Source organism: Crotalus tigris, unplaced genomic scaffold (assembly GCF_016545835.1).
Source record: "Crotalus tigris isolate CLP2741 ecotype Arizona unplaced genomic scaffold, ASM1654583v1 scf7180000018925.3142382, whole genome shotgun sequence".
NCBI classification, from domain to species: Eukaryota; Metazoa; Chordata; class Lepidosauria; order Squamata; family Viperidae; genus Crotalus; species Crotalus tigris.
In genome coordinates, this window is record NW_024097278.1 from 187817 (window position 1) to 214533 (window position 26717).

The 26717-nt window shown below is 44.6% G+C and overlaps 3 protein-coding genes across 5 annotated transcripts in view; all 3 read right to left on the reverse strand.

Moving 5' to 3' along the window:
• Positions 1–443: 443 nt before the first annotated feature.
• Positions 444–1311, reverse strand: LOC120314449 (zinc finger protein 22-like). Its single transcript, XM_039357554.1, has one exon. It carries the CDS (start codon positions 1288–1290, stop codon positions 1009–1011), a length of 282 nt encoding a protein of 93 aa, XP_039213488.1. The 5' UTR covers positions 1291–1311; the 3' UTR covers positions 444–1008.
• On the reverse strand, positions 454–3861 carry LOC120314448 (zinc finger protein OZF-like). Its single transcript, XM_039357552.1, has 2 exons — positions 3460–3861; positions 454–3225 (listed from the first exon to the last, which is right to left on the reverse strand). Exon 2 carries the CDS (start codon positions 3132–3134, stop codon positions 1578–1580), a length of 1557 nt encoding a protein of 518 aa, XP_039213486.1. The 5' UTR covers positions 3135–3225; positions 3460–3861; the 3' UTR covers positions 454–1577.
• A 10048-nt stretch (positions 3862–13909) lies between these two features.
• The window catches only part of RASSF8 (Ras association domain family member 8), a 90880-nt gene continuing 78072 nt past the window's right edge, over positions 13910–26717 (reverse strand). For all 3 annotated transcript variants that reach the window (XM_039357524.1, XM_039357523.1, XM_039357525.1), the window contains exons 3-5: positions 22220–23106; positions 18170–18314; positions 13910–15979 (exon numbers count right to left, since the gene is read on the reverse strand). In XM_039357524.1, the coding sequence (XP_039213458.1) occupies positions 15858–15979; positions 18170–18314; positions 22220–23106 (1154 nt within the window). In that variant the 3' untranslated portion in view covers positions 13910–15857. The remainder of the gene's footprint in view (positions 15980–18169; positions 18315–22219; positions 23107–26717) is intronic.

The window sequence follows — 26717 nt, forward strand, 5'->3', positions numbered from 1 at the left end:
AAACACTCTATGTGTAACTGGATTCTTGATTTTCTTACCAAAGGCTGCAATATGTGAAAGTTGGAACAAATACCCCTAATACCATTTTCTTGAGCACAGTTTCTCCTCAGGGCTGCGTCCCACATCTGCTGCTGTTCACCCTGTTGACCCATGACTGTTGTGCTAGGTTTGTCACCAACCATATAGTGAAGTTTGCAGATAACACAACAGTAGTGGGCCTTATTCATGATGACAATGAGGGCGCTTACCGCAAGGAGGTTGAAGGGTTGGTGATCTGGCGTAAGGAAAACAGCCTAGTTTTAAATACCGGAAAAACCATAGAAATCACTGTCGATTTCAGAAAAGGCAGGCACACCCACACTTCTCTGTGCATTAATGATTCACCTGTGGAGATGGTTACCAGCGTCAAATTCTCGGGTGTGCAGCTAATGAGTAACATTACATAGCCCTTGAAAAAGTGTGTAAAATTTAATCAAATTCCACTATTTGGCATCACAGACGAGCACAATCATTAAACAGAGTATAGCAATAAAGGGTGCAATAAATGGTGCTGTGCATAAGTTTACTCACTCCTGAGAATATAGTGTTCACTCATGTTGACAAAGGTTGAGATGGCAATGGAGGGTAAGAGTTCACACCTGTCTTACTGAGCTGTACTTAGGTCTGTGATAAACATTCAAGTAGTGCAGTATTGCAGGCAGACTGTCCACAGCCTGGAGTTTGATTCTGAGAGCGCTCAAGCCTTGACTCAGCCATCCATCCTTCTGAGGATGGTAAAAGGAGGACCCAGATTGTTGGCGGCAATATGCAAATAATGTTTACCTTATAAATCTCCCAGAGTGCGCTGTAAAGCATATGGGGCGGCATATAAGCCTAAATGCTATTGTTATTTCAGTGGCACCGTTGTGACTGAAGGTTTTTCCACTCGGGCATATTTAGCATTTTTTCCCCATGTGAATTCTTTGATGTCGATAGAGGTGTCCACAAACAATAAAAGTCTTTCCACACTCAAGGTATTTGTATTGTTTTTCTCCAGAGTGGATTGATGCCGATAAAGACTTCCCTTCCCACGGAAACTCTTTCTACGCATTTATATGGTTTCTCTCCTGAATGGAGTCTTTGATGTCTGTAAAGATTTCCCCTCTGACTACAGCTACTTCCACACTCCCGACATTTATATGCTTTTTCTCCTCTGTGAATACTTTGATATTTACGGAGACCTTGACTTTCAGTAAAGCTCTTTCCACACTGGAGGCATTTACAGGTAGTCCCCCAGATACGAGAGTTCATTGAGCCACTTTTCACAAAAACAATTAAATTAATTCAGGAAGGGTACCTACATTAGAAATTCAGAACTGCGACCAAAAAGGTCTGTCTAGCCATGTGACTTGGTTTCAATCACTAACGCCGTGGCGGCCATTTTTATCTCTGACTTTCCTTGGCTGTTTGGGGCTACAAGAAGTTGGCAGGGTTTGGGGTTTTTTTTTTTGGTCCATGGCCACATAGCCAAACAAGTGCTGAGCCAGCTCCGGTTTTTGCTTTTGCTAGCTGAAGATGCTTGAGCTGGCTAGCAGCTGTTATTTTTTTAAAAAAGGTAACTCCAATGGTTCCAAGCTAAATTGGCATTTATAGGGTTTCTCCGCTGTGTGGATTCTTTGATGTGAATAAAGGTGTCCCCTCTGACTGAAGCTCTTTCCACATTCCAGACATTTATGCGGTTTTTCTCCTGTGTGGATCCTTTGATGTACATAAAGGTTTCCCCTCTGACTGAAACTCTTTCCACACTCCAGGCATTTATAAGGTTTTTCTCCTGTGTGGATCCTTTGATGTTTATAAAGGGTTCTGCTCAGACTGAAGTTCTTTCCACACTCCAGGCATTTATGTGGTTTTTCTCCTGAGTGGATCTTTTGATGTGTATAAAGGTTGCTCCTGTGACTGAAACTCTTTCCACACTCCAGGCATTTATAAGGTTTCTCTCCTGTGTGGATCCTTTGATGTTTATAAAGGTATCCCCTCTGACTGAAGCTCTTTCCACATTCCAGGCATTTATGTGGTTTTTCTCCTGAGTGGATTTTTTGATGTATATAAAGGTTGCTCCTCTGTCTGAAGCTCTTTCCACACTCCAGACATTTATGCGGTTTTTCTCCTGTGTGGATCCTTTGATGTTTATAAAGGCTGCTCCTGTGATTGAAACTCTTTCCACACTCCAGGCATTTATAAGGTTTTTCTCCTGTGTGGATCCTTTGATGTACATAAAGGCTTCCCCTCTGACTGAAGCTCTTTCCACACTCCAGGCATTTATAAGGTTTTTCTCCTGTGTGGATCCTTTGATGTTTATAAAGGGTTCTGCTCAGACTGAAGCTCTTTCCACACTCCAGGCATTTATGTGGTTTTTCTCCTGAGTGGATCTTTTGATGTGTATAAAGATTGCTCCTGTGACTGAAACTCTTTCCACACTCCAGGCATTTATAAGGTTTCTCTCCTGTGTGGATCCTTTGATGTTTATAAAGGCTTCCCCTCTGACTGAAGCTCTTTCCACACTCCAGGCATTTATGTGGTTTTTCTCCTGAGTGGATCCTTTGATGTATATAAAGGTTGCTCCTGTGTCTGAAGCTCTTTCCACACTCCAGGCATTTATTCTGTTTCTCTCTTGAGTGGATCCTTTGATGTGTATAAAGATGTCCCCTCTGACTGAAGCTCTTTCCACACTCCAGGCATTTATGCGGTTTCTCTCCTGAGTGGATCCTTTGATGTATATAAAGGTGTCCCCTCTGACAGAAGCTCTTTCCACATTCCAGGCATGTATGTGGTTTTTCTCCCGAGTGGATTTTCTGATGTATATAAAGGCTGCTCCTGTGAATGAAGTTCTTTCCACATTCCAGGCAGTTAAATGGTTTTTCTCCTGTGTGGATTCGTAGATGGTTTACAAGAGCTGTATTTGTTTTGAACGATTTTCCACATTCTGCGCATTCATATTTCTCTTCTCCCTCCTGGAATCTTTGGGGATTCCCGAGTCTTCCGCCTGTCCCGAAGGACCCTCCGCCCTCCAGGCCCGTCTCGGGGTCTCCGCCCGTTTCCTGCTCCCCGCTTCTCCCTCCAGGCAGCCTCCTTTGGCGGCGTCCCCTTCGGCTCATCCCTGCCGTCTCCTCCCGGGGCTGCTCCGCGGGGCCTCCTCTCCTCTCGGGCGGCGCCTCCTTCCTTCCGCCGGCGGGCTCGCCCGTCCTCCTGCAGGGGCGAAGGGAGGGAGGAGAGGCGGGTCACATCCCTGGAGGGGAGTCCCAGGCCCGCCCGGGGAGGAAGGCCGAAGCCTCCGCCTCTCAGTGAGACTTTCCGGGCAGGCCTCCCTTCTAGCGCCCGTCCCGCCAGACCAGGCCTCGGGCTCTCCCCTCCCCCCCCGGGGTTCCCTTCTCCGCCAGAGAGCCTCTCGGACTGCGACTCCCAGCATCCCCTGCGCCCTACCTGGATTGCGAGCCAGCCCGCGCCCGAATCAATTGGGCGGCTACGTTCCATTCGTTTCCGGAAGTGGAGGCGGGACTTCGCTGCGAGCCCTTTGCCTGTCACCGGTAGCTCTTCCTCTTTCTTTTGAATGGAGCGTCCCGAGGAGTCCTCCTGCCAATCGCTGCCCTCCCCAGAGCGACCAATCGGCGTCCTGCTTCCTTCCAACCGTGAGCCACATGGCGCCTGCGCAGTAGCGAAGGTGGTTTCTCGGCAAGGGAGTGGGGCGAGGGGCTCCCCTTGAAGTCTTCTCGCCCCCCCCCGCATCCAGGCCGGCGGAGCTGAGGGGCCCCCCTCCCCATACTGGGGGTCTCTCCCTAGGCAGGGCGGGGGGGCGCTTCCTCCCTCCTTACTCCTGGGGGGCTCCGGCCAGCCCCCCCCCGCGGCCCCCCAGGCAGCCCCTCTCCCGGGCGGGGGGGGGTCGGAGCAGGTGAGGAGAAGGGCGGGGGGGGAGATGAGAGCAGCCTTCCCATATCTGGGGGGGCGCCCCGAAGAGGAGGGGGCCCAGCTCTTCCCCGAAGCCCCCCCCTGAAGGCAGGAGGAGCAGCGACGGAGGGAAACTGGCCGGGGAAGGAAGGAGGGATCTCCTGACAGGGAGAACTGTTAACCGGTGGAACTACCTGCCTCCAGAATGCTCCAACACTGGAGGTTTTAAAGAAGAGACTGGACAGTCATTTGTCTGAAATGCCATAAGGCAGTGGTTCTCAACCTTTTTAATGCTGTGACCCCCCCAACCGGTCGTAAGTCGAGGACTACTCAACTGGTCGTAAGTCGAGGACTACTCAACTGGTGCAGCACCGTTTGCAGAATGGGGCTTTTGGTGGGCTCAACAGGGCAGAGACAGCCTGGACAATTCCTATTGGCTTTTGAAAGCCAATAGAATTAGACTCTATTCAAGAAAGTCTATTCTATTGGCTTTCAAAAGCCAATAGAATAAAAGGGAGTAGCACAGCTAAGGAAAAGGGGGGAAAAATGGCGGACTGCGTTGTTTGGTGACCCCCGTGAAATGGTCGTTCGACCCCAAATGGGGTCCCGACCCACAGGTTGAGAACCACTGGTATAGGGTCTCCTGCCTGAGCACGTGGATGGACTAGATGACCTCCAAGGTCCCTTCCAACTCTTATTAGTATTATTAATATTATTACCACCTACACTGTCCCTTCCAGCTCTGTGATTCGGCTCCTGATCTGGAAGGTCCCTTCCAGCTCTATTTTAAATTTGAATTTGCCTTCACTAATAACCAATTATCAGCTCTGAACTGTTCCCAGGAACTCATTCCAGTTTCAGCAGCTGAAGCATCAAACCAGGAAGAAGAGAAAAAGGGGGGGGGAGTCGCAAAAGACATCATGCTCGCCTTTTCCCCTCCAAGTCAAGAACCAGCCCATCTTAATCAGCAATCACATGATGGTTGTTGCACATCGAGCATTTCCCTGTCACGACTCCATGATGATAAGCCACCTTGGAAATACTTTTGGCAGATTGTGTCCTGCATACCTGAGATGAAACCAAGTTCCATCAGAGATGTTTCAAAGGGATTCTCTGGGATATACAAGGGCAGGGAATTGGGGGGGGGGCTGCCTGTTTATTTAGGAATGACTTATTTGGAGAGCAGCCCAACGCCCAACGACTATGAGAAGAATAAAAGGGGAATGAACGTGTACATCTGTGAAAAACACTTACTGCATTGCACACCAAAGCTCCCTGTGGCTCAAGCACCTGCCTGCCCCCCCCCAGCCTAGGAGCAAAGCCCCCTCCTCAAAGAGGTATGGAACATTTGTTGCCTGAGGCACAGAAATCTCTGGGTGATGCTGTTAGAGAGGGGAGGGGTCTTCAGCTCTCTTGGGAGCAACATGTAAGCAAGCAATGGGCCATTGCTGCCTTTCCAATTCCAGTCCCTGCCCTGCTCCATGAAATAAATTTTCGTTAATAATTGTCTGAACTTTTATCATTGTATTTGCTTGCATTGGATTTCACGTTCCAGTTTTGAGTTTTCAGTTTCATTTTCGAATTTTTGTTGTGCTCTGTAAAACAGTTTGTGTGTTTTTGTATTGTACTTTTTTAGCGTGCACTCCAGTTTGATATATTTTCTTTGTGTCTTTTTAATCCTTTTTACAATGTGCGTGACTATATATACTTTCCTCGAATCTTAATTTAGTTTCAGAGTTTTCATCTTGAAATTCTTAGTTCCTGCATTGCGGTTTGATCTTATGCCTTTTTTATATTTCTTTTTGCGTCTTAAATTTCACTTGTAATTCAGTCATTAAATGTGATGGGTGGCACCAAAATTTTTCACACAGTTGAGATATGGGAAAAAGACTGGAAATAAATTATTTGCATCAATATGTCCTGATGACAATTTTAAAGAAAACAAAAAAAGTGTTTGCATAAATTGAAGAATTATTTCCTATGTTGTGATTGAGAGGTTATGTTGGGAGGGGGGGCAATGACAACTTCCTCATTGGCTCAAGGGGGCGATTAGTTCAAAAAGGTTAAGAACCACTGGACTAGATGACCTCCAAGGTCCCTTCCAACATCATCATCATCATCATCATCATCCTCATCATTATTATTATTATAAAATCCATGGGTCTTATTTTTGAAATCAGCTCAACTGTACTCCAAGCATGTTTGCCCCCTACAGCAGCTGAGATGGGGCATAACCATCTCATCTCTGTCTCTTACCATCAGGCAAGAAATAAATAATAACCCAGTCAAGGAACTGCCAAACTGTTGGAATTGATTGTTGGAATGCATTTTTGTCCAACAACTACAGCAGTAGTATTCAGCCAGTAGATGGCAGTGTTTACAAGTTTGGATCTATGGTATATACACCAAGGATGGCAAACCTTTTAGAGATCTGAGTTCCCAAAAACTGCCTCCCCCCTGCCCTGCCCCCGCCTCTCCTGCATGCAGGGCCACTCACCACCTCCACGGCCCCGCCACAGCAGATCACCCAGACAGCCTAGCAGTGTCATGGTGGCCACGCCCTCTGTCCGCGCCCCACAGCATCATCTGTACACGATGGAGCACGAGGGCGGAGTCTTGTCCCCGCTGCCCAGTTGCCATGTCCTTGGCTGCGCTGCTCTGTGCATGCTGCGCCCACGGCAACTCTCCTCCGGGGGGCTGCTGGTGAGGAGGAGGCCATGGGGAGTGGTGGGGCTGAGGCGACGGTGTGTGTGCCCACAGAGAGGGCTCTGAGTGCTGCCTCTGGCACCTGTGCCATAGGTTCGCCACCACTGGTATACACTCTCCTTCTTTGTTCTAAGTAGTTTCCTGTTTCCTGTTACAGTTTAAAGTAGGTAAGCAGTAAAGCACATGGTGACTGCACTCTTTGTTTGATCTGTGCTGCTATATATAAACAGAATTTCTAACAAGCAAATGGTAAACAGCCCAACCAAATAACCTCTAAGACCACTTCCATCAATACTGACAGGACAATTCCCTAGAAGATAAATTGAGAGCAAACCCCACTCCTTATGGGCACTGATGATGTTACATACTTAGGTAATGAAATAGCTGCCAGAAAAGAAGCAAGCTCAGAGAGCGCCAAGGACTCCAGAGTTCAACCCTGAGCTGCAAATATTCTTTATTGAACTCATTCTATATTAGAAACCTGGAAAAACCCAGCCGTTTCTTACAAAGAGGCCCCCAGACAATGCCTGATGTTTTGCTCCCTCTGCTGGTTTCTTGATTTATCTGTCTCCATTTCCTAAATGTACCGAAAGGATTAAATGAAAATACTACCATACGATAAAAGCAGCAGAACTCAAATCATCAACATTTTGGAGAGGTTAAGCCCAGTGGCCAATATGGTTTCAGTAATATGTAATTCTAAAAATATGGAGCAATAGAAATGACTAGGCAAAACATTCAATACAAACCGGAGACTTTACTATTAGGAATACTAAAGAAAAATGTAAATAAAGAGGACACATATTTAATTATCCATGTGGTCACAGCAGCAAGGATACTATTTGCTCAAAAGTGGAAAGCAATGGAAGTACCGAGTGGGGAAGCACTAATAAAGAAAATTATGTATTGCACAGAACTAGATAGGACAACTAAAAGATTAAAAAATCAGGAAGAAACAGAATCTTATCGAATATGGAATAAATTTTATAGATGGAGGGAAAAAAATTGGAGGTCACAGTAAAGAGATAAATTGAGATAGAGACTAGAAATGTATAGTTGTATATAGGTATATTATATGTAATTAATGTACAATATGGACTGAGATGTCAGTCAAAGACGATTTACCACGTTCAATGTTTTTAATCTTTTTTTTCTTTGTACTTAATTAAAAAAAATAAAAATATGGAGCCACAAGTGGTCCATGCAAGTTGTTGGTGTTGAAGGGCTGCATCTGAATCAGAGGAATGACTAGACTTCAGAAGTTGTGGGTGCTCCAATACTGGGGGTTTTGGACAGCCACTTGTCTGGAATGGTTGGGGGTGGGCAGAGAGTTGGACTAGAAGACCTCCAAGGTCCCTTCCAACTCTTGTTAGTCTGTAATTCTCTAAGAGTGTCCTGCTTGAGAAATGGATTGGATTAGATCAGGGCTTTTCAACCAGTGGTATGGGTACCACCTAGAAAAGTAGTGGGGGAGGGGAATGAGCTGAACTGGTGGCAGCACCGCACAAGCCTGAGCGAGAGATGGCTGCAGCTGCAGGGCTGTCAGGGCTCAGCAGAAGCACCAGGATCAGCGCCAGGCTCCAGCTGGAGCTCAGTGCTGATCCTGGCGCTTCTGCTGAGCCCAGAAGAAGCGCTGATCAGCTGGAATGCTGCAGCATCTCCAGGGTCGTGTGATTTACATTCAGATGCTTGGCAACTGATTCATATTTATGACAGTCACAGTGTCCCAGCGTCATGTGAAGTGACCAAAACCTGCTGCAACCATCCAGCAGATGGAGGGGGGGGGGATAAAAACCAAACACCCCCCACCCCACCCCCACTGCCAATCCTCAACAGAAATGCTCACAACAATGAAAACCTCGGACAGGAGGAAGAGCACTGCAGGGTGGGCAGGCAGGTGTTTTGCTCAGCTGTAACTTGGGGGGCACTTTTTTCAGTGCCATTGTAACTTCGAACAGTCACTAAGTGAATTGTTGTAAGTCGAGGACTACCTGTACTTTATCATTTTTTCCTTTTTTGGGGGGGGGGGGTCATCAAGTTTTTGATACCTTGCTAGGTGGCTGGTGGTCCTCGGATGTTGCCATATCCTAAAAGTGGCACAATGAGTGAAAAGGTTGAAAATCCCTGGACTAGATGATCTCCAAGATCCCTTCCAACTCGGTTATTCTGTTATCTGGTGCTTGGCTACCAATGCATCAGTGATTCACTCATGTGACACTCATATTGTGAAAAGAAGTGTCTTGCCTAGACACCAGCCCACTGATGAAGAGTATACAGGTAGTCCTCGACGTACGACCACAATTTAGCCCGACATTTCTGTTGCTAATTGAGACATCAGTTAAGTGAATTTTGCCCCATTTTATTCTTGCCACAGTGATTAAACAAATCGCTGCAGTTGTTAAGTTAGTAAGCCGGTTGTTAAGTGAATCTGGCTTTCCCCATTGCTTTTGCTCGCCAGAAGGTTGCAAAAGGGGATCACGTGACCCCGGGACACTGCAACCGTCATAAAGATGAGTCAGTTGCCAAGCATCTGAATTTTGATCACGTGACCACGGGGATGCTGCAACGGTCGCAAGTATGAAAAGCAGCCATACGTTACTTTTTTCAGTGTTGTCATAACTTTAGTCACTAAACAAACTGTTGTTAAGTCGAGGACTACTTTTAAAGCGATAACGATCAGCTCAATAAAAATATTCTGACTTTAATCAATCAAAGATGAGGGGAGCAAGTGGTCCTTCCAATCAAATACCTTTTAGGAAAGTTCCATTTCCAGCAGCTCATTAAAAGGAGTGGAGCAACTCTTTTAATTCTAAAGGGATGATATTCTAAAAAGAAAAGCAACAGCTAAAAAGCAAGACTTCTAATCTTTCTTCTCCTTACTTCCCAGAAGTAGAGGATGATTAAAAATTCCAGGTAACAACATACTAGATCAGGGGTAGGCAACCTTGGCTCTTTTATGACTCATGGACTTCAACTCCCAGAATTCCTGAGCCAGCATGGCTCAGCTTGGAAACCTCTCCCTTTCCCCTCAGCGTGGCTGGCTCAGGAATTCTGGGAGTTGAAGTCCACAAGTCATAAAAGAGCCAAGGTTATCCCTGGGTTAGGCCTAGGCCGCTTTATGACTCGTGGACTTGAACTCCTAGAATTCCTGAGCCAGCATGGCTCAGCTTGGAAACCTCTCCCTTTCCCCTCAGCATGGCTGGCTCAGGAATTCTGGGAGTTGAAGTCCACGAGTCATAAAAGAGCCAAGGTTGCCTACCCCTGGCCTAGTGTACAGATAGTCCTTCTATCAACTGTCCAGCCAGCGAATCCAGAAAAAGGAAACTCCCGCGACATTGTTTTCCGAGAAGATAAAGCTTTACTGAAGAAACCACATTGGCACAGAAACCGTGAAACCAGCTCTGGGTTTCTCGCGCAAAAGCCAGCGTAGTTAATCTGCCCCTTTTACCTACGGGCTACCCACAGTCCAAAACCTCCACTAATCACACCTGTTCATTTTGTTATGAGAAAGTCTGCCACGCCGTGGGACATTGCTGGCATCAGGGTGTCTGCCCTTAGGATGCCAGCCATGCCCCACGGACCCAACAGCTGCTGTGCTCCCTACCCTGCGTTCCAACCACGCCCCCCATTATTGTCAAGCTGTGAGCAAAGAGGTAGTGTACCTGACTTACAAGCTGATTGTTAAGCAAGTTACATCAAATTTGATCCTTTTTTTTTCCTACGGTTGTTAAATAGATCGCTGCAGTTGTTAAGCGGATCTCTTTTCCCTCACCGACTGCTTGTCAGAAGCTGACTGGGATGCGTGGTGTTGAAAACATTAACTAAAACAAGTATGCTTGTTCCGTTGGCTCTTTTATTGGCAATGAAAATTTTATTTAAAAAAAAAATAGTAAAGCAGCAAAAAATACTGAGCGAATAAATAAATAAACAGAATTGTTTTGTCATCTCCATACAGCTGATGGCCTTCATCCAAAACATTAAAATACTGCCATAAACAGAATAAATGTGCATGAATTAATGCTTTTTTTAAAAAAACCCAGCTGGAATACAAAAGTAATACTTTTGATATATATATATATATATATATATATAGATATGTATATATATATTTAATAAAATACAGCACAGAGCTATTCGATAATGGAAAATAAATCAGAATACAGGTTTGTTATGTACAATAACAATTAAGGCCTAATTCACATTATATAAAGCACATTAGGAATTTGGTCGACTCGGAGAGTCTGCAAAAGGAATTAAGAGAGGGTAATTCTCTGGATGACTCCATCAAGGTATAACCTCTTGCCTGTGAATAAATCTAATCAATCTTTTCATATATATGGAAAAATATAATTATTGCTCAAAGACTAACTCATCTGACAGACATAATACTATCAACCCACATGAATTAGTTTGCACTTACGGGCTGTATTTGAAGCGTTCTGCTGATCTCAAAGACACCTAGACCCACACGTACGTCACCATCACTTGAAGGCTAGAAAACATGGATTGAGACTTCAGATGGTCTTCTTATCTCCATCCCTTAAGGCAGGAGTGTCCAACCTTGTCAACTTATAAGGCTTGTGGACTTCAACTCCCAGAATTCTCCAGCCAGCATGGGAATGGCTGGGAAATTCTGAGAGTTGAAGTCCACAAGCCTTATAAGTTGACTTGGTTGGACACCCCTGCCTTAGACTAATGAGAAACGGCCTCTACAAATATCATCCTAGACTTGTCAAAATTCTTCTCCTTTAAAAAAAAAAAAATAGAACGAAAGGTTTTCTTGGTATGTTTCCTTCAGTTCTATTCTCAGGAAAGATGACATGCAAAACGGAGAAGCAATGGAAATGTAAGGTCCTGTATTTCCCACTGGAGTCATCATACCTGCACAATTAATTTTGTTGCATATCTTTTGAAACGGATAGCTTATCGGGCTGCAGACTTCATAATATTTGAGTGGGAGGATTGGGGATTTGTAGAAAAATGATAAAGAGAGCAGGGAATGAGGTAGGATGATTTAGACCAGTGGTTCTCAACCTTTCTAATGCCGCGACCCCATAATACAGTTCCCCATGTTGTGGTGACCCCGAAACACTTATACATCACCGGGTGCCAGGGGCGTGGCCAAAGAAAAGGGGAAAAAATGGCGACCCCCGTGAAATGGTCGTTCGACCCCAAATGGGGTCACGACCCACAGGTTGAGAACCACTGATTTAGACTGTACCTAAGAATAAAGTTCCTGGCTCCAGAACACGATTTTCCATTACTGAAACCTCTTTTAATCACACCCCCTTTGAGGACTTTTTAAATGTCCAAGGGCTAAAGAGGATTGTAAGTCATCCAATCTGTGCTGTTTAGAACTCCATATTGTAGTTTGGGACAATTCCGTTACCAGCTAAACTAAACTTACTCTCTGAAGCTTTTGGAAAGAAATATTCAAATAGGGGCAGATGGCTTAATTCACAGCAAAGACAGATCCTTATGGACTTGGTTTGGAGAAGCGTTGTAGGGGGCTAACTTAAGTTTCAGTGCCACTCAACTTTTGTGATGAGTTCTTAGCTCAAGGTTTGTACTTTGCACTGGATGAAAGAACTACTTGAATGAACGCGAAGTCGATAGCAGTGGTGGCACTTCAAAATCCCTGCTCCTGAAGGAACACATATGATCGTTCTTGGGTGAAGCAAATCTTGGCTGAAGGACCCATTCGCACTGTGGAACAGCTGTCTTCATCTTAATACTTTCCAGAAACGTGAACAGACGACAGGCTGACTGCTGAGTTCTAGAAACAAACTTACACATCTGGAGACCATACACACTAAAGTCTGCACATCTGGAGGCAGCTGTATCGTGGTTCTTGGGCACATTCAGGCATTGCTTAAGTACGCCTTAGAGATTGTACGTTGCTCAAGAAAACTCACTTGACAAACCAATTGTCCTTTGAACATCAGCCGATAACTTTTTTTCATGGTATCAAATCCTGTTTTTGTTACAATTCTAGGCAAGGAGAGATTAGGTTTCTCTCACGGAATCAGCAAAATCCAGAATGCAGCATTTCCAGGAAAGGAAAGGGAAATATTTACGAAGAGTTTTGTTCTATTGGGGGATTGAACCTTCTCTTTTGTTAAAATGAAACTTTTGTACGCACACACACACACACACACACACTACTGGTTTCAGCTGGAGTTGAGCCCTGCACAAGATATGAGCGTGTATTTTTAATCCTTTGTCTGTGTTCTCTTTCTTGGGCAAATAGGGATTATCTTAAAATTGGAGTCGCCTTTTTTTCAGGTGAATGTGTTATCACTCCAAGAGCATTTTATCCATCTCTCTACTCTCAAAAAAAGTGAGTACAATTCATAAGGCCTGAATTCTGATTTTATAGTGTATCGTAATGAACATAAAATTTCGAATAATTCTGAGACGTTTTGATAATACTCAACAATGCAGAAACGTCCGGAAATAACTCAAAATATAGTCTTGTGTTCTGTTTGACATAATACTTAAAATGGTCAGAAATCTAATTGCTAAAACAACTTACCACGAACTGTGACTTATGTGCTTATTCCTATTTTTTTTCTGAGACATGCATTCTTCTTCTGTAAACCTATTCTATTATTTTGGGTAGTAATTGGGTGACAAGCTATGTGAGAAATAAATGTGCTTCTATTTAAATAAATGATCATTTCTTCAGAATCTTTTTGCATTGTCATCATTCTGGACTGAAATAACTTTGCAAACAGTTTATAGAAATACATACATATGTAGGTCTTTGGTTATTCGGGTTTTCTCCCACGTAAAATTGGAAGTGTCTTGGCGACGTTTCGACGAAGTCCCGTTCGTCATCTTCAGGCTGGTGTTTTCAGCTTCGTGCTTCGAGGAGCAATGTGTGGTCTTAGCTGTTTCTTCCTTTTAACTGCCAGTGGGGGTATGAACTGATTGGGTGGGAGCTTGGCTGTGTTCTGATTGGGTGGAGGTGTGTTCCACAGCTAAGCTCCCACCCAATCAGTTCATACCCCCACTGGCAGTTAAAAGGAAGAAACAGCTAAGACCACACATTGCTGCTCGAAGCACGAAGCTGAAAACACCAGCCTGAAGATGACGAATAGGACTTCGTCGAAACGTCGCCAAGACACTTCCAATTTTACGCGGGAGAAAAACCGAATAACCAAAGACCTACATACAAACACCTGCGAAAACCTCAGAATATATATATATATATATATATATATATATATATATATATATATATATATATATATATATATATATATATATATATTCATTCTATAGGCAAGGCATTAGGGTGGAGCTGTCCAACTATTTCACATCCTGTGGCCTGAGCATTTTTCATCAATTTTATGTACAACCCAAACCAAGTTGGACTGATGGACCTGTTTTGCAAAAAAATATGTTGTTAAGCAGCTGGCCAACCCCATAAATTGTAAGTGGCACAAATCCACATTATAATGGATGATTGTGCCTGTCCTGGCTATAATACAAGAACACTGTAGTGGTAAAAATAAAATAAAATAAAATAAAATAAACGGTGAGAAATTCCTTTGGCAAGACATTGGACAGGAGATATAGTATTTTGTTCTTTGATAGGCATATTCCTTATGGCAAAATATCTTAAATATAAACTTCATTATCATAAAATGCTATCTAACTAGGAGGTCTTGAAATGCTAAATCTATCTTTACAATGTGGAGTTTCAGGCCCGGGGATCTTTATAAGTGGGAAAAATCCACTGGCTACTAAAAAAAAAAAAAAAAAAAAAAAAAAGGGGGGGATCTCACAATGGCCGTAACACAAGAAAACCCACCACAAAACAAACTTCAAAACTCTTTTCTTTTAAGCTTCAACAAGTTTGGACGTTGTGACTCTTTGTGGTGATGGAACACCACATTGTTTTGATCGTCACACACATTCATTCATACCTGTGTAGACTCTTTCTCTCTCTTTCTTACGTACCTACACACGTACACAAACACAACTTTCACGCTGCAGGCATGGCATCATTATGGGCAAAACCCAAGTTATACCTGACCTAAAATGGAACTTTATCCAATTTTTGTCCTTCAACTCTCTTTCAGCTACCTTGCAGGAGTGGACATTCCTAGCATGACCAATTATGAAACATACTAAAGCTTGCAACCTAGTAATAACTGAAGAAAGCTATATGTTTGCCTTTTCTTTAATATTTAGGATCCCTCACCCTGAGCTGCAGCTTCATCACCACATCCCCAACTAGCAACAGGTTGGGTAAGATCTACCAAGCTCTTATCAACACATAATGTAAAGCTGGAGTCTTCAAACTTAGCCCTTTTATGACTTGTGGACCAACTCCCAGAATTCCTCAGCCAAAGTACCTGGCTGAGGAATTCTGGGAGTTGAAGTCCACAAGTCATAAAAGGGCCAAGTTTGAAGACCTCCTGGTGTAAAGTGATGCTACACAAGAGTAAACAAGGATAGAGGGAGAACTTAATTGAAAATGGCATCTTAGATAGCAACTGCCATGGATGGGGGTAATGCAGTCCTGCTCTAAAGCAAGACCTGCAACTAGAAACGATGTGCCCACATTCACACATGTTCTTCAATTAAAATGGAATAAATTAATCCCTAATCCAACTGCATAGAGCAGAGGTAGGGAACGATGGCCCCTTTATGACCTGTGGACTTCAACTCCCAGAATTCCTGAGACAGCTATGAGGGACTTCAACTCCCAGAATTCCTGAGACAGCTATGAGGGACTTCAACTCCCAGAATTCCTAAAACAGCCATGCTGGCTCAGGAATTCTGGGTGTTGAAGTCCACAAGTCATAAAAGTCATATTGTTCCCCACTCCTGACATAGAGTGAGCAATTTTTTTGGGGGGGGGGGCTCTGATCAGCCACGGATGCCTGCCAAGAAATATTTATCCAAATGCTTCAGAAACAGCAGTAATAATATTTAAAACAAAACAAAGAAAGCTATTTTCACATGGCTGTTCTGGAAGCAACGGCGGAGGCTGTTCTGTTTCTTTTTCATCGTAATCAGCGCCCGGCGCGGGACTCCACGCTTGTTGCAAATCGGATTAAAAATCAGGCAATGAAATGCCCCTGTGTGGCATTTAGAATGCCAGGTTTGGTCTTCTTCTTTCTCCACACGTCCCGGGGAGAAGAAATCCAACAGGAGGAAACGGGTGTGTGGTCCTTGGTATCTTGAAACGTCCTCTCCAGAAGAACTTCAGGCTGTTATACGTAAATGCCCTCGGGGTTAAAACCAGAGGACAGCGGGTTCTGCAAGATCCGGAGGTTGCTGGGAAGCTGCCTTGAGGAAGTTGGGCGTTTGAGGGAGCTGGTCTGAAAGACGGGTTCTGTGGGAGAAGAACTAGGTTACTATGACGCCTTTGAACATGGTTATCTTAACAGGTTCCGCCTCAACGTGGATTGCCAATCCCTAAGGGTGGAAGAACCGATGGAGGAAGGAGTGTCTCCATCCACGTTGAGCTCCATCCTTAATCTTATCCTCCATCTCTCAGTACAGGCGCTCCTCGACTTACAACAAGTTCATTTAGTGACCAAAGTTACTTACAATGGCACTGGAAAAAGTGACTTCTGACCGTTTTTCACACTTACGTCTTGTTGCGGCCTCCCCGCAGTCACGTGATCAAAATTCAGAGGCTCCACAACTGGTTCATATTTACGACAGTTGCAGCGTCCTGGAGGTCACACGCTCACCTTTTGTAACCTTCGGACAAGCAGTCAATGGGAAAACCAGATTCACTTAACAACCATGTTACTAACTCAACAACTGCGGAGAGTCACTTAACAACTGTGGCAAAAAAGGTCGTGAAATGGGACAAAACCCAACTTAACAAATGTCTCGTTTAGCCACAGGAAATTTTGGGCTCAATTGTGGTTGTAAGTTGAAGACTAGCTTGTGGTTATAAATCAAGGACTACCTGTATCGTACCCTTAAGAGATACTCAACAGAAGAAATAGTAATAGACTTATGTACTGCTTCACGGTACATTACAGCCCTTTCTAAGTGGTTTTACAGAGTCAGCATGTTGACCCCCCCAACAATCTGGGTCCTCATTTTATCGACCTCGGAAGGATGGAAGGCTAAGTCCACCTTGACCTGGTTAGGATTGAACTGCTGGCAGTGGGCAGAGTTAGCCTGGAATATTGCATTCTAACCACTGAGCAACCACAGTTTGGTAGGAAGAAAAAGAGAGAGGAAAGGAAAGGAAATGCAAAAGGTAGGGTAGGTAGCAATAGCACTAGACTTGTATACTGCTTCATAGTCCTTTACGGCCTTCTCTAAATGGTTTACAGAGTCAGCATGTTGACCCCCCAACAATCTGGGTCTTCATTTTATCGACCTCGGAAAGATGGAAGGCTGAGTCCACCTTGAGTCGGCCAGGATCGAACTGCTGGCAGTGGGCAGAGTTAGCCTGGACTATTGCACTCTAACCACAGTGCCACCACAGTTCGGTAGGAAGAAAAAGAGAGGGAGGAAAGGAAAAAGGAAAGGAAATGTGAAAGGTAGGGTAGGTAGCAATAGCAATAGACTTGTATACTGCTTCATAGTCCTTTACAGCCCTCTCTAAGCAGTTTACAGAGTCAGCACGTTGCCCCCAACAATCCGGGTCCTCATTTTATCGACCTCGGAAGGATGGAAGGCTGAGTCAACCCTGACCCGGTTAGGATCAAACTGCTGGCAGTGGGCAGAGTCAGCCGGCAATACTGCATTCTGACCCCTACGCCACAAGGAGAATAGAATAGAATAGAATAGAACAGAACAGAATAGAATAGAAATTGGAATGAATAGAACAGAATAGAAACAGAATTAGAATAACACTTATATACTGCTTCACAATGCTTTTACAACCCTCTCTAAGCAGCTTACAGAGTCAGCACGTTGCCCCCAACAATCTGGGTCCTCATTTTATTGACCTCAGAAGCATGGAAGGCTGAGTCAACCCTGACCCGGTTAGGATCGAACTGCTGGCAGTGGGCAGAGTCAGCCGGCAATACTGCATTCTGGCCCCTTCGCCACCAGGAGAATAGAATAGAAATTGGAATGAATAGAACAGAATAGAAATAGAATAGCACTTATATACCGCTTCACAATGCTTTTACTGCCCTCTCTAAGCAGTTTACAGAGTCAGCATCTTGCCCCCAACAATCAGGGTCCTCATTTTACCGACCTGGGAAGGATGGAAGACTTGAGTCAACCTTGTCTTGTCTCACCAGCTTGTCTCACTACTCCTAATGCAAGGGTCTCCACCCTTGGCATCTTCAAACCCTTGCTGGCAGGGGGAACCCTAGGAGTTGAAGTCCATAGCTATTGAGATTTCCAAGGTTGGACGCTCCTGACCTAATGTATCTATCTTCTCCCTCTCGTTTACAAAGGAAAGGCTTCTTGCTGGTGTGCAAATCAGTTGAGCCTGCCCACATCGATCCAAGCGTTTTTTGCCCAACCCTCCAAAGGCCAACGGTGAACTTTCAACGGATCCCCCTTACGACCTGTCTTAGGAAGGGGGTCATCTCAAAAGTACCTTTCTCAAGCTCTGGGTGTGAAGCCTCCGATTCAATGGGTTCAGCCGGAAGGACCGTGACTTTTGTCCCCGTCTGTTGGATGAACTGTTGGAGGTTGACTTGACGCAGTTCTTTTGTCAGCTGCTCCAGTTCTTGTTCTCTTTCCTAAGGAGGAGGAGAAGAAAGTAAGGCAGATTCAGTAACAGTGATGGAGTTGGAAGGGACTTTTGGAGGTCATCTAGCCCAGCCCCCTTGCTCTGGCAGGAGACGATGGCTGCCCAGTCTCTTCTTTTTTTTAAATATTTTTTATTATTATTTTAGACCAACAAAACAAAACAAAACACAACAAACATTACACACATACACACGTAATATATCCTTTTTTGTTAACAGCAGTTTGTAAGTACTCTTCTATTCTTTACATTTCCCCCCTCTTTCTTCTTTGAAATATTTGTCCTTATTGCCCCATTGTTTCTTATTTACATTTTCCTTCTTTCATATTCTACTACTTACTAGGAATCCAACATTATTCATTTTAGTAACACTCATATTTTTTATAAGACTCAACCGGAATTCCATCTAAGCATGGTGATCATACAAATATTCTGATATTATTTAGTGCATATACTGTTTTTACTCTAATACTATTTCCAACATTAAAATTCACCCTTTTTCATCCAAGTATATTTATTTAATTTTATTTTTCTTTGACATATATAATAATTCCTCCTTTCTCGTTTTATGCTAATATTGTGTATAATGTTTCTAAATTTTACTTTCTCTAGTAATTTTCTATGATCCTATTTTATGTAAACTTCCTAAAGATACATCACATCTACATCCAATTTCCTTAAATTGTTAAATGTCTAAACTCTTTTTCTTGATATATTTAATCCATTAATATTTATAGAAAAGAGCCTAATTACGTCTCCCATTTTTAACTTGATCTATTTTTTTTGTTTTTATTTTGTTTTATACTTCTTGTCTCTATAAGTCTTCCTTTTGCTTCTCTTTCTAGCCCAGTCTTTTCTTAAAAGCCTCCAGTGATATGGCGCACCCACAACTTCTGGAGACAAGCTGTTGCCTTGATGGATTTGTTAGGAAATTTCCTTTGTTAGGAAATTCCTCCTTAGTTCTACGTTGCTTCTCTCCCAAGTTGGTCACTTTCCAACCGTTGTTTCTTGCCTTTTGGTGCTTTGGAAAATAGTTTTGACCCCCCCCCTTGTCTTTGTAGGAGCCCCTCCAATATTGGAAGACTGCTTTCATGCTTCCCCCCCCCCCCAGTCCTTCTTTTCATTAGACTAGACTGGACATACCCAATTCCTGTAACCGTTCTTCATGCGTTTTAGTCTCCAGCCCCCTAATCATTTCTGCTGCTCTTCAGCGGACACATATCTGCTGAATGGGAGGTCATCTAGTCCAGCCCCTCGCTCTCTCAGCAGACCTATGTTATTTTGGATCGATGGCTATCCAGTCTTTTCTTAACAGCCTCTATTGTGGGGGCACCCACAATTTCTGAAGGCGATTTGTCCCAATTTGTTCTCACTGTTAGGGATGATTCAACCGGACAGTTCTGAATGATGTTGCTCCCACTTAAGAGAAATGAGAACGGCCGGTGTTCCAAGATAATGCAGGGCCAATTTTCAATCCTCGCTCCACCCAAACCATCGGAGGAAGTTATTCTGTCCCAATCTTTGGCAGCTGAACAGTCTCTGTTGACCTGAAGCCTCCAGATCAGTGGTTCTCAACCTGTGGGTCGGGACCCCATTTGGGGTTGAACGACCATTTCACGGGGGTCGCCAAACAAGGCTGTCCGCCATTTTTCCCCCCTTTTCTTTGGCCACGCCCCTGGCACCCGGTGATGTATAAGTGGTTGGGGTCACCACAACATGGGGAACTGTATTATAGGGTCGCGGCATTAGAAAGGTTGAGAACCACTGCTCCAGATAGAAACTCTTTCAAGGATTAAATTAAGCAGAAACAGTCCCTGTTCACACCAGCTGAGGGAAATTCACTACCTATTATTTCCCAGTAGGGAGACTCAGTTGACATCTCAAAGACAGAGCAAGGAGTCCTGACAAACCTGGTTTTGGTAAAGGAATCCGGCTTGATTGATGTTCCCTGGAAAACCAACGTTGTCTGCAACAACAGGCCACTCCCAAACCTCTACTATTTATTTCCCAGCCAGGGAGAGGTTGACTAGCATCTAGGTCAGGAGTAGGCAACCTTGGCTCTTTTATGACTCGTGGACTTCAACTTCCAGAATTCCTGAGCCAGCGTGGGGGAACTATGGCCCCCTTCATGACTAGTGGACTTCAACTGGCTGGCTGGCTCAGGAATTCTGGGAGTTGAAGTCCACAAGTTATAAAAGAGCCAAGGTTGCCTACCCCTGATCTAGGTCTTCTTTGCCCTGAGACTCGGCTTATTGCCTTCCATTGCTCTCCTCTCCTCTCCATGCATACACCCATCTGGGACGGGCCCCATCTGTTCCTCCCCTTCACTCAGATCAGGCCCCGAAGACAGCTGCCTCTCCACCTGGGCACAGACAGACGGTCCCGGCTCTGCCTCTGATTGTGCTTCCTCATCAGAGCCTTCCAAAGGCTCTGAAGTTGACCCAGTCTCCTCCTCCTCCTCCTCCTCATCTGACTGCAAGCAGTCGACGGATCACAACACCTGGAGCCTTAGCATGACTTTTCCATTACGAGACAAGGATTATTGACCCGAAACCAATCCTTTTGGGTTTTGCGGATTAGATAAGCTTGTTGTTATAGAAAACATTAGTTATGTACGGTATTTTTGTTAGGTATACTATCAGGGAAATACGATAAAGAAACTATGTATTTAATGTTACACGTATTAACAGCAGCAAGAATTGTATTTGCTCCGTATGGGAAAAATAAGGAAACGCCATCCGAAGAAGAGATAATTAAGAAAAGTATTGGACTTTGCAGAAATGGATAGACTTACACTGAAGAGTAAAGAAAAGGAAGACACAGAATATTTCCAAGCATGGGATGTCTTTTACCAATGGCTGAAAAAACGGGGTAGAGGTGAGGAACTCAATATGTATTGTTTAGTACAGTGGTTCTCAACCTTTTTAATGCCGCGACCCCCAACCGGTCGTAAGTCGAGGACTACCCAACCGGTCGTAAGTCAAGGACTACCCAACCAGTCGTAAGTCGAGGACTTTCCCTGCCCGGGAGCGCCGTGCATGCGTGGTGCCGCTCCCTGCGCTGTCCGAGGCGTAGCTGGCAAGCGGCAGAGACGGCGCAGGCCCACCACCGGCTGGGCCACCAACTGGCCCAGCCCAAGGGAGGTAAGGCACTCGCCGGGCCCCACGCATGCCAGCAACCCTCCCTGCGCCCGCCGGCCTCCCACCTCCCACCCCTGGCCCTCTTTTACTTACATTTTTAGTAGTTGCTCAGCAGGGAGGGGTGGAAGCTTCCAGACAGCTCGCCTTCGCTGCAGACAACTTGCAGCACCGTTTGCAGAATGGGATTTTGGCGGGCTCAGCAGTGCAGAGACAGCCTGGACAATTCCTATTGGCTTTTGAAAGCCAATAGAATTAGACTCTATTCAAGAGAGTCTATTCTATTGGCTTTCAAAAGCCAATAGAATAAAAGGGAGTAGCACAGCTAAGGAAAAGGGGGGAAAAATGGCGGACTGCGTTGTTTGGCGATCCCCGTGAAATGGTCGTTCAACACCGAATGGGGTCCTGACCCACAGGTTGAGAACCGCTGGTTTAGTAAGACAAATGGACTCGACAACACGTTGTTTACTAAGCACGTATGAATTGTAACCTTAGAAACTAATAACATGTTATAAAAAAAGCATGTACAGTATTAGAAAAAAGTAAAAAGTCGAGGTTTTATGTTGTTACCTTATTCTACTGCGCCAAAAGGAGTTGGAGGCCAATGGCTGTCTTTTCCTTTCCCCTTTATGCTTCCCTCCCCTCTCTTTCCCCTTGTCTCCCTTATTTTCCCCTCATCTTCATTTTTTTTTTTGTATTTCTGCGTTTCGTATTTTGATCGACTCATAAAATATCTGAAGACGGAGAAAATGGACCCCACCTGTAACCGCTTGGCCGCTTGTCCCAGAGACCTTTCCACCGCTTTGATGCCGTTTTCCAGGCGGAGACTTTGCTGGCCATGGAGGTCAAGCTCTCCTCTGACTTTGTCGATCTTCTCTCTGACTTCTTCTTCATTGACCTTAGCCTCCTGGACTTCCCGTTGCAACTTCTCCGCTTCCAGGCCGCTTTCCATGTGGTGGATCTGGACCACGTAGTCCTTCAGCTTGCTTTCGCAGTCCAATATCCTCTGCCGGATCTCCTGCAGCTGCTCCTTCAGCTGCTTCTCGTTCTCCTGCTCAATCTGGAGCTCGTTCTCCCAAAACTCCTCCTCCTCGATCTCCACCTCGTTCCGCTTGACCTTCTGCTCCAGCTTGAGAATTTCGTCCTCCAGGCTGAAGCTGAACTTCTGCTCCCAGTATCTGATCTCGGCCTCGTTGGTGTCCAGCTGTTTCTCCACCGACTGCAACTTCTCCGTCTGGAGGTGCACCAGCTTTTTCAACTCATCCACTGTGGTCTTGCAGTGGAGGACCTTCTGCTTGAACTCGTGCTCTTTGCTCTTCCCAAAAATGTCCATTAATCCTTTGGCGCCGCCGGTGAAAGTCAAGGACTTACGTTTGGGCTCTCTCCTTTTAATCGACTTGTCGTTCTGGGGCCGGAGCTTGGCCAAGGGAGGGAGGCTCTGCCGATACAAAGTCCTTTCCGGGATCCGAGCGACGCTGTCCGAAGTCGGCCGCTCGCTAAGCGACGGCCCGGTACGCCGCAAGACGAGTTGCACGTCGCTGGCGTACTGTCCCCATTTGTTCAAAGAAATGATAGGATTTTCGTGAGGCGCTAAATGTCTTTCTGTATCTCTCCATTTTTCTATCAAAGTATACCTTCCGGTACGACCTAAAAAAAAAAAAAGAAATAAATAAATAAGAGCATGGACACACAGGTAGTCCTTGACTTATAACAGTTCATTTAGTGACCGTTTGAAGTTACAACGGCGCCGAAAAAAGTGTCTTATGACCGCTTTTTTCACACATACGGCAGTTGCAGCATCCCCGTGGTCACGTGATCAAAATTCAGATGCTTGGCAACTGACTCACATTTATGACCGTTGCAGTGTCCCTGGTCACGTGATCCCCTTGTGACTTAGTCAACAGGGAAGCCAGATTCATTTAACAACCCTGTTACTAACTTAATAATCACAGTGATTCACTTAACAACGGTTGTAAAAGAAAGATTGTAAAATGGGGCAAAATTCACTTAACAAATGTCTCCCTTAGCAACATAAGTTTTGGGCTCAATTGTGATCGTTAAGTCGAAGACTACCTGTAATTGCAATGACAGGAATGAGCCAGCAGAGGGCAGGGGTGCACCACAAGAGCTCCAGACACAAATTTAAAAAATTAAGATAATCAAACTATTTACTGCACTGGTAAAGTAGTTCATGATAACTTAATGGAATCTACATTAGCCCCACCAGTTTGCAAACTAGCAAGCCACGTCGTCAAAAGTATTACGAAAAGCCATTTCATAATATTAACAAATTACTTAATGCACTGGTAAAAGTAGCTTATGATTGTTGTTGTTAATTGTGAAGTCATGTCCGACCCATCGTGACCCCATGGACAACGTTCCTCCAGGTCTTCCTGTCCTCTACCATCTTCTGGAGTCCATTTAAGCTCACGCCTCCTGCTTCAGTGACTCCATCCAGCCACCTCATTCTCTGTCGTCCCGTTCTTCTATTGCCCTCATCTTTCCCAGCATTAGGCTCTTCTCCAGTGAGTCCTTCCTTCTCATTAGGTGGCCAAAGTATTTGAGTTTCAACTTCAGGATCTGGCCTTCTAAAGAGCAGTCGGGGTTGATCTCTTCTAGGACTGACCGGTTTGAACGCCTTGCAGTCCAAGGGACTCGCAGGAGTCTTCTCCAGCACCATAGTTCAAAGGCCTCAATTCTTTGGCGCTCAGCCTTTCTTATGGTCCAACTTTCACAGCCATACATTGCAACTGGGAAAACCATGGCCTGGACTATACGCACTTTTGTTGGCAGGGTGATATCTCTGCTTTTTAGTATGCTTTTGATAATTTAACCCAAATTTACACGAGCACCACCACTTTGCAAACAAACAAACTGCGTCTACAAAAGTTATCGAAGTGGCATGTATAAAAGTCACTTCCTAACACGGAGAAACTACTGCATAGGTACAGTAGTTTTTGATAATGAAACCACATCAAAAATTTTTTTTTAGTTTTTTGCAGAAATGGCAAAAATTTCTGCTTATTTGAAGGATCATACACAAGAAAGATATATTATTGTATGGAGAAGATGGCTAGATTATATTCAGAAAAAATATGAGACTATAAAGTTTCATTTATTTTATGAGTAAATTTTATAGTAACTGTTGTAGAGATTTGTTTATATGACTTAATTTAAGGGGAGTTAAAAGGTTAAGTATGATGTTTTTTCTTCTCTTTTTTTTTCTTTTTTTCTTTTTTTATTATTGTTAACTTTCTTAATAATAACCCTGTACTCTGCTCTGAGAAGCGAGGGGGGGAGGGTTGAGGGTGGATGGATGGGTGGGTAATGATAATATAGTCATGGTAAATGCTTGGGCATTTCCCCTATGCCAATGGTTCTCAACCTGTGGGTCGGGACCCCATTTGGGGTCGAACGACCATTTCACGGGGGTCGCCAAAGAACGCAGTCCGCCATTCCCCCCCCCTTTTCCTTAGCTGTGCTACTCCCTTTTATTCTATTGGCTTTTGAAAGCCAATAGAATAGACTCTCTTGAATAGAGTCTAATTCTATTGGCTTTCCAAAGCCAATAGGAATTGTCCAGGCTGTCTCTGTCCTGCTGAGCCTGCCAAAAGTCCCATTCTGCAAACGGTGCTGCACCAGTTGAGTAGTCCTCAACTTACAACCGGTTGAGTAGTCCTTGACTTACGACCGGTTGGGGGTCGCGGCATTAAAAAGGTTGAGAACCACTGCCCTAGGCTGCGTTCATGTGTGTGAGAGGGATGAGAGGGGAGGAAGGAGTAGGGAGGAAGTAGGATGGTTAGAGGAGAAGGGGAGGGGAAGAGAGTAGGAGGGGAGGAGAGAAAGAGGAGGGAAGTGTGGAAGGATTAGAGAGGGTGGACGCAGCCTGGGGGGAATGGGCAGGCGGTACCAATGGTTAGGAATTTAATTGTATTTTGTATGAATAAATGGAAAATAAAAACTTTTTAATAAAAAAAATTTTTTTTAGTTTGAACCGAATTAAACATTTAATTCAAAAACCCACATAAGAAGGGGAAGAAGTAAAGCAGAATCGGACCCGCAAGGTTTTTTTTTACTAGTCTAGGTTAATAAAGGTAGTTTTGAGTCTTTGTCGAGGTTTATTTCTTGATCTGGACTGACCAAGTGTTAGCAGTTCTGAGCTGCCTAAGGACAGAGGTCCCCAACCATTTGGGCACCAGGGACCAGTTCCGCGGAGAAAGGTTTTTCCACGGACCGGAGAGTGCGTGGTTTTGTGTGCTGCCCGCATCCCGCAGATGGGCTTTGCTTGTTTGTGTGGCCAGGTTGCTGACATGTCGTGGCCCGGTACCCGTCCGTGGACCAGGGGTTGGGGACCCCTGGCCTAGAAAACTGGTAGCAGCATTAAAACCACCCAGGTGCTTACAAATGGCATCTTTACGGGTGCAGGGACTGGAAACTCAATACAAGCCAGTTGAGAGAGAGGCAACTATCACTACTACTGCTTTGGAAACCCCAGAATGCAACCAGCCAAGGTGAGACAACCTCAATGCTCCCTTTACTACGGGCGTTCCTCGACTTACGACCACAACAGAGCCCCAAATGTATGTTGTTAAGTAAGTTCCACCCCATTTCACGGCCTTTCTTGCCACGCTTGTTAAGGGAATCCCTTCTGGTTGTTAAATGAGTCACACCGTTGTTAAGTGAATCTGGCTTTCCCCATGGACTTTGCTTCTTAGAAAGGTCACAAAACGGAATCATGTGACCCCCCCAGGACGTTGCAACCATCATAAATATGAGTTGGTCGCACAAGCATCTGAATTTTGATTCAGGGGATTGCTGCAAGGGTCGTAAGTATGAAAAACGGTCCCAAGTCACCTTTTTCAGTGCTGTTGTAACTTCGCAGGTCACTAAACGAGGACTACTATATCTAGCTGTCAAGATTCCAGGCAAGAGCTCTCCTGACTACTAAATCTTCCAAATAGAGTTGAGAAACTTTAGATTTCTCTTAAAATCTCCTGCAGTTAAGAAGAATTATCTCCCTTGTTGATCAGAACAGATTAGACTTGAGTTATGTCCAGGACACATGAAACCAAACCTTCAGATATTCCAAGTCTTACAAGTTCTAAAATGTTTATCATGAATTTGTAGGGAAGGCCGGACTTTATTTTCAAGAATACTGAATAAAACATTTTGAATTCAGAACTTGATCAGCTCCAAGAGTGACTGGTGTTGAATCCAAAACAGCCGAGAGCTTTGATCCCATTCTGAGCTCAATGCCA